This window comes from Acyrthosiphon pisum, chromosome A1 (assembly GCF_005508785.2).
Source record: "Acyrthosiphon pisum isolate AL4f chromosome A1, pea_aphid_22Mar2018_4r6ur, whole genome shotgun sequence".
Taxonomy (NCBI): domain Eukaryota; kingdom Metazoa; phylum Arthropoda; class Insecta; order Hemiptera; family Aphididae; genus Acyrthosiphon; species Acyrthosiphon pisum.
Genome location: NC_042494.1, coordinates 131,905,621 through 131,913,679, shown reverse-complemented (window position 1 = coordinate 131,913,679; position 8,059 = coordinate 131,905,621). Strand labels below are relative to the sequence as shown.

Here is an 8,059-nt window from a genome sequence, read left to right as displayed (position 1 = left end):
AAGATTGTAAACTTTCAAAAAAAAAAACTTCAATTAATGTAAACAAAAACATTTTAAATTTGTAAATATTGAGTGACTTAACAAATGGTTTATTTGATGTATTTTTACCATAAGAGAAAATAACATTATAAAAATATTTGGTGAAAATTTCAAGTTTCTGGGGTTATTCGTTTTTGGATTACAACAAAATATCTAAAATCGATTAATGGTTTATCAGTTCAAACTATCATAAAAATATTAATTATAATATATTAACCATTTTTAGATTCTGAGCGGAGCGATGAATGTATTGATTTTACAATGATGTGTGTTTTTTTTATTTATTTTTGTGTCTGTGTACACGATAAGCAGTCGAAATTATGCTTCGATTTTCAACTTCAATATCTTGTTGGATGGGCAAGTGAATATTAATGTACAATTGGGGATTGCAAAATTCCTAATAGTTATCAAAAGTGCCTGGAAAAAAAACATGAAAATTAAAGAAAAACGGTAATTTTTACGCAAAATCGGTTTTCCTTAAAATCGATTTTGGTTTTTAGTGTAACTCTAAAAAAAATGAACGTATATACATTAAATTTTCACTGGTTGTTTATATTTCCATTTTCTATACACGATAAAATTTTTAAAATATTTTGATTTGTTTTGAGCTGTTTAGGTACATTTTCAGTTTCACTAGTTATTTTTTTTCTATGAATGTCAATAAAACTTTATTTTTTGGGTAAAAAAGCTTAAAAATGTAATACAAGAATTTTACTATATTGTTACAATGTCAGTTAAAAAATATTAATAATAAATAATCTCAGTTTTTTTTTTATAAACATTTAAAGTTCAAATCTTGACAAAATACAGACAAATCAAGAAAATTAGCAAATTAATTTGAATTAAAAATTCATAAAATGTTTTCTTTTTAATTCTAAGATTTGAAAATGTAATACAAGATTATTCATACGTTTGTCTACCTTTATCAAAAAAAAAAAATGTCTCTACAAGCAAATCAAATTAAATTTTCATGAGCGTTTGAAATTCATATTTTTACAATATTGGATATTCACTCTATTTCTCATGTAGTGGTTTGTTATTTTATTGTTATTCAAAAACGAATAACTATATAGATACATGAAAATTTTACTGAATGTTTACATTTTCATTTTCTATACACCATAAAATTTTGAAAATATTTTGACTTTTTTTGGGCTGTTTACGGACATGGTGAGTTTCCAATTTTTTTAGTTATTTTTTCTATGAATGTCAATAAAATTGTATACGTTGGTTAAGAAAGCTTGACAATTAAATACAAGGCTCTTAATATGTTGTTACAATGAAATTTGAAAAATATTAAAAGTCCATAGTCACAATTTTTTTTTTATAAGCATTTAAAGTTCAAATGTTGACAAAACACATAAAAATCAAACGAAAATTATTTTGAGTTAGAAATTCATAAAAATGTTTCTTTTGAAATCTAAGATTTGCAAATTTAATACAAGATTTCTTATAAATTTGTCTACCTTTATCAATAAAAAAATCTCTAACGGAAACTCAAATTACATTTTTGGAGCGCTTAAAGTTCATATTTTTACTCCAAATGTTGATGACAGAAAAAAACTGAGACTAATAAATAACTTAGTGAATACTAAAATCAAAATATGCAAAATCTTAAGATATTAAAATTAAATATTGTCAATGTTGATCATTAAAATACAATTTTAAATATACTAGAATTTAGAAGTCTACAAATTAGGTTCTTATAAATAAATAGGTACAATTTATAAAATATAACAATTATTTCGTGAATTGAAGATACTTATTAGACATTAGTTATTATTTTAAATTTACATTTAGGTATGTTTATTACCTATTCAAATGAATCACAATGAGTTTTAGATCGACGATGTATACTTTGTTAATTTCTTTGCACCAGCAGATTTGAAACCATGTAGGACGTTAATATATGACTGCACATAAATTATCTAGATCCAATTTGCTTTCAGAAACCTCTGTCTGAGTTTATAGTTGATTAACACACAAATAAAAATAAAACAATTGTAAAATCAATATATTCTTTACTCTGATAACTATTTAAGGGTCTAAAATACATAATCATTCCAGCATTATAATAATAGTTGTGTAAGAATTCAGAATATACATTATCTTATTTACAGTAGTCTTTTATAAAAAAAATTGAATTTAACTTTAAATATTATTAGATATTTAACATAAACACAAAACAAATTTATTATTATTGATCTAATAAAATCTATAATATAATTTTAAAAAAATGACAAAAGAAGTGCAAGACATCTCTTCATGTTAATATTAGATTTCTTAGGTACTCTACCCTGACCCCTGAACTTCCTAAAAATATAAATCAAACATTCATTCAACCAGTGGCGTAGCCAGGATTATGAAATGGACCTGTTTTAAGTATAGATTAAAATCAAGTTTTTATAGTTTTTGTATTAAACACCCAACCCCCCCTGGCTATGCCACTGCATTCAACAATGCAATATTATTTACTTTATTTTGTACAATTCTGTACAACCTTCAAAGTTAGTTTTCAATGTATAGGTGCTGCAGTAAGTGATCCCTAGCACCCAGCTCCATTACTCTTAATACATTTAAACCATGTACTATAAATAGATTATACATTGTACTAATGTAGTTTATTTTGTACATTTTTCAACCAAAATTAAATTTTATAGTAAAATGGTTTTGGGTAGTTGTACAAAATTCACAAAATAAGTACATAATGCTGCATGGTTGAATTGTATGATTTCAAAAGTACAGATCTTAGGATACCACCTGGGTTTCTTTTATAATTTTTTTGATTAACAAATATAAGAACTTTAAATATGCAAAAATGTGCAACATACATTTTTGGATTTGTTATATTTGACGATTAGAGTCAACTATTACAAAAACAAATTAGTATCCAGTTAGGTTTTGAACTATTTGAAGTAACTATTTGAAGTATTGAAATACTCATGCGAATGCCTGAAGTTCTGAGTCTGGTTTATGACACAAACACCACAAAATGTATTTATCACTTATGTTTGAGGTTAGGTTTAACAAATACTGAACAGCTTAAAAAAATTGTATTTAAAATTATTGTCATCGATTACAATATAAGTTAATAAATTCTCTGCTTGATCATACTATATGACCGAGCAGTGATAATCAACTAAGTATATTATATTAGATGTCCAGATTAAAAATACAAGTTAAACAAAACAATACAATTAAAAAAAAAAACTTTGTAATGACATCTTATATTAATCTAAACACAATATCTCCTAGTATACAGAAGTTTATTTTTATCTAAAATAATTTAATAATTTGTATACATTATACAATAAGAAAAAGTTTTAGTAAGTAAATGATTGAATTTCACATGCTATCTGTTAGTGCCCGTATTACAATCGTTGAACTAAGGTTAAACCACTGAATTCGGCTGGTAAAATCAGTGGGTCAGGCGTAACCGAGGTTTAAACTATGATTGTGAGACAGGCCCTTACTAGTACCTCAAATAGTTTTGGTTTTAATTTAGATGGTCAGTATGCTAGTTTCTTTTGAATCTACCATTTAGATTACCATGAAAGGTTTGGGAGAACATTGATGAATTTATGGGATTTATTTATTAGTGGTTAATGGAACATGAAATATTCTGTGGTGGCTAGTGAAGTAGAGCAGGTTTATCAACTGTATAATTTACAAGTCTTATGTCAGCATGCATTTGTGACATACCAATATTAAGTGTTGCAGTTATTAGATTATAGACAGATCAATCAATTAAACAAATATTGATTATCAATCGGAATGCTTATACCTGATGCTTTAGTTTTATTCTATAAGTAAGTATATATTATTACTAATGATTACTTTTATACTAATATTTAAGGTTCATTTTGGATTCTAATATTGGAGACAGTAGATAAAATCAAGTATACAAAGTTAAAAAAAAAATGTACCATATATATATAAATTACATTGCAATGTATTAATGTATATTATTTTGAGTATGTTTTTACTTATTACAAAGAGAACTGAAAAAATTGTATTTATTATTTTAATAGTATACAAATTAAGAAATATCAAAATGTATAAAATATTTGGTACAAATTATATTTGTGTTCTGTCATCTAAATTCTATTTCATATAAAATGGTTTGATATGAATAATTGAATAATTCTGTGTACATTTATAATATTAAAAAAAAAATTAAATATTTATAATATTAAAATTAATCTTTTTTTTTACAAATCTGAATGGATTTTCTGTTTGGTTTGAATATATATGAATTTCTAGAAAGCAGTTTCATTACAATTATAAATATTATTATTTAGTATTATTGTCAATTATTGACTTTTTTATTTACTATTTATCACTTAAACTTTATTATTTATCCTATCGTTATTTTTTTGACGTTCCAAAACCTGAAAATCCCATTAATGCTGCCATATCATCGTTTTGTGGTTCATCATCTAATTCGTCATGTTTACGTTTTTTTCTTTCTTTTTTCTTTTCTATATTCTTTTAACTTCTCTTCCTGAAAATGTAATAAATAAATATAATTAAAAATATATTATATGTATAATTTAAAATTACTTCTTCTTTCAATTCTCGTAAACGCTGTTCTAAATCATAATCTTTTTTCTTTTCTTCCATTTTTTTTTTATTTGTTTCAAATCTTTTTTTCACTTGATCCAATGATGATCTTTCAATTTTCATGGACATTCCTAAATTTCTTTGATCTGAAAATTTGAATTTATATAAATGTTATTAAATGTAAAATCATTCAGATTAACAACAGCCGAGTCTCAATATCAAGTGATAATTCCAATTTTTTTTCTTTTCCCTTGAAATAATACATAATATAATATATAATTTAAGTTATATTTAAGTAACACAACCCGAAAAAAGTCAAATTATTTTTATCCCCCTCAAAAGTAAAGTTTTTGAGGCTCACTGTATTATACTATTCTCATCAATAATCAATAAAGACCGGATTCTTGTGCAATGCATCTGTTTGTTGCAATTCCAATAGAAACAAACTACTTATAAATCCAAATTAAATGAAGTAGATTAAATAAAACCATTTTTATTTGTGTACAAAATTGCTCAATTGCGGTTTTTGCATTAAAACGCAGATTTTAAATTATATTTTATCTAAATGCACATTTTCTTATTATTACAGGTATTATTTTGAGATTTTGTTACTTTATCATAGTCGTTCAATTTAGGATTTAACTTAATAGGTACAATGTAATAAAGATAACGATTATGTGACAACTGTACACAATCGATATTCACTGCGGCTGTAAAATAAACCCAAAGAAATTTAAATGTATCACAATTATATTTATATTTACGCGGCGCGTATAATATATGATTACATACATATTATTACATTATTTATACAGGTATTTAGATAGGTATTTAGACAGCTAGTCACAGCTCGCTACAATAATATATTTAAGTAAAATGTTATAAATTAATTTACAATATTTTTGATTTATATATATCTACCTAGGGACATACAAAAATAATATAATATGAAATAAATGGTAAGAAAAATATAATACTAAGTATCTACGCTGAAAAAATTTATATTCTTTAATTCCTACAAGACTAAAATCTTAATTGTTTACGTTTTCAGATGTTTTTTGCACAAAAATATGGTCTTTAGTAATCAATGAACAATTTCCTTTAAGAGAACACCATATCACTGAATAATATTCATCTACATTGTTTTAAAATTACATGGGATGTAGACTTACGTTTTTTTCCATTTATATGATCCAAAAAATTAATGGAATCTTTAACCACACAATCGCAAACATTACAGTAATATCTGAAATATAACAAGATTGATTTAGTAAAAATAAAGTCAAATAAAAAAAAAATATTTATTACCCTCCACTTTGTGAAGAAGGAGTGGCTTTAGTAATTACAACACTTTTTCCAAGTTTTGAGTCTAAGTCTACACGGTAATCTCGTTGCTTGAGCATTTCTCTTTTTATTGGGGATAGGTCCTTGGAATGATCGTCGTCGAGATCGTCCATTAGTCTTTTTCTGGCCAATTTTTCGTATTCGTCTCGGTCCCATTTTCGCCGATGATCATCCGGTCTCTACATAACATTTAAGTCAAAATTATTTTTTACACTATCATTTATATAGGTAACTGGTAGAAAAGATTAAAAGAATGTATACTTACACTACTTGATGACATTATGAGTTTGTTGTATTGATTTATTATTGTCAGTTTAAAAAAAATCTAATAGTTTAAAATAATGATCACATATAAGTAGAAATATTATGTTTTACTTGTAACTCGTTTAGTAATTGGTATTTGATAATAAGTAATAACATTTGCTTTTTTGTTTTGTCCACATGCCTTATCAGTAAAAAGTACAACAAAAATATAATATTATCAGCTATAATTTCTTATCATGGGCCCCAATTCTTATCACGGGACCCAACTGTCCTCATCCCAAATGCCCATAAAGTAAAAAAAAATTTTAATTTAGAAAAAAAACATTTTTTCCTTTTCATACCTTTAACAAAAATAAAAAAGTTTACTGGAAAATCAATTTATTTTTTAGATTCTGAGTGGAGCGATGAATGTATTGATTTTACGATTATGTGTTGTTTTTTTTGTGTCTGTGTACACGATAACTGATAAGTAGTCGAAATAATACTTCGATTTTCAACTTCAGTATCTTGTTTGATGGGAAAGTGAATCTAGTTAGTGCATTGAGGAGGTCAAAATTCCGAGTAATTAGTATATGACATACATCGAACCTGTGGTACCCTAGGTACTACCTGCTATGTTTTTATATTATATAGTCAGTAATCATTATATTAATTATTCTATCAACTACTTACCTTTTTTTTATAATCTCAGCAATATTAATCATTAATCATTATTATGATGGACCATATCACCATTTTAAGTTGATATATATAATGTATATTATAAATAATATTATTTTTACGTTCAATATATTCTATACACTATACAGTGTACTAGACTATACAGCCACAACTTAAATAAAAAGTTTTTATGTTTATATTAATTAAATTTAGATTTTTCTGTTTATTTGAAGAAAAAAATGTGGTTTTGACTATTTTGAAAAGTGTTTCTAAAAATGTTAAATATAAAGACGTGCATTTTTAAAAAACGTGTGTCTCAAGCGACCCTCAGAAGATGTGAAAACATATATATGACTTTAGAAATATAGCTATATTATGACGCATATATTATTTAAAAATTACGAACAAATTTAATTAAAAACCACATCGAATTAGAGTGTTAGTGGCAAAATAATTTACGGTGTTTTTCGAAAAATTTGGAAAAAAATCACAAGTCCGAAAATATTACCTCCATAGAAAATTCGCCCGGTACGAAAAAGGTAACGCTCGAAAATTTTCTAATTTAATATTTTTTTTTTATCGTAACTACTTCACTGTTTATAATAAAAGCTAGGTACGACAAGAAAAGGACGAGTGTAACATCCTTCTCAATATAAGGAACCAAGTATATTAATTGAAATTTGAATATTTAATTAGGCATCAATATTAGTGACTGAAACTAACCACACTAAATTTATATTGTCAATAAATAAAAATAGTAACAGTAAAACTAGACAAAGTAAAAATTCAATCATAAACTTAACAAATTAAACTAGCATTTTTTAAATATGTTTTAATTTACTATTTATATTTTGTCTTATAATAAAAATATATTTTAAAATAACAGTAGTAAAATATTGAAAGGTATATACAATTATGATACAAGAACAGTAAATTGTTACTTGCTGGTTCTTATATTGTCTTATGTTATTGGTGAAAAGTGATAGTAATAGACAAGAAGTAGATTATCTTAATAATATTAATAATTTATTTTTTAGAATGATTGTTATTAAGTATTGATTAGTAATGATTGGGGTCAGAATTTGTATGCTCTAAAAGAGTCAATGTATGATATTATACTCTAAAAAAAAGAACCCTTTAATATTCTCTGATTCCCTAAAAAAAATCATAATAGAATTATTAAAAATGA

The 8,059-nt window shown here is 24.9% G+C and overlaps 1 protein-coding gene across 1 annotated transcript; it reads right to left on the bottom strand.

The window, feature by feature from the left end:
• Positions 1–4,291: 4,291 nt before the first annotated feature.
• Positions 4,292–6,377, bottom strand: LOC100168464 (zinc finger matrin-type protein 2). The gene is given in 6 exon segments (XM_001943198.5): positions 4,292–4,513; positions 4,515–4,543; positions 4,603–4,748; positions 5,775–5,848; positions 5,911–6,125; positions 6,212–6,377. Coding segments are annotated over 6 exon segments (585 nt in total). The 5' UTR covers positions 6,227–6,377; the 3' UTR covers positions 4,292–4,407.
• Positions 6,378–8,059: the final 1,682 nt, after the last annotated feature.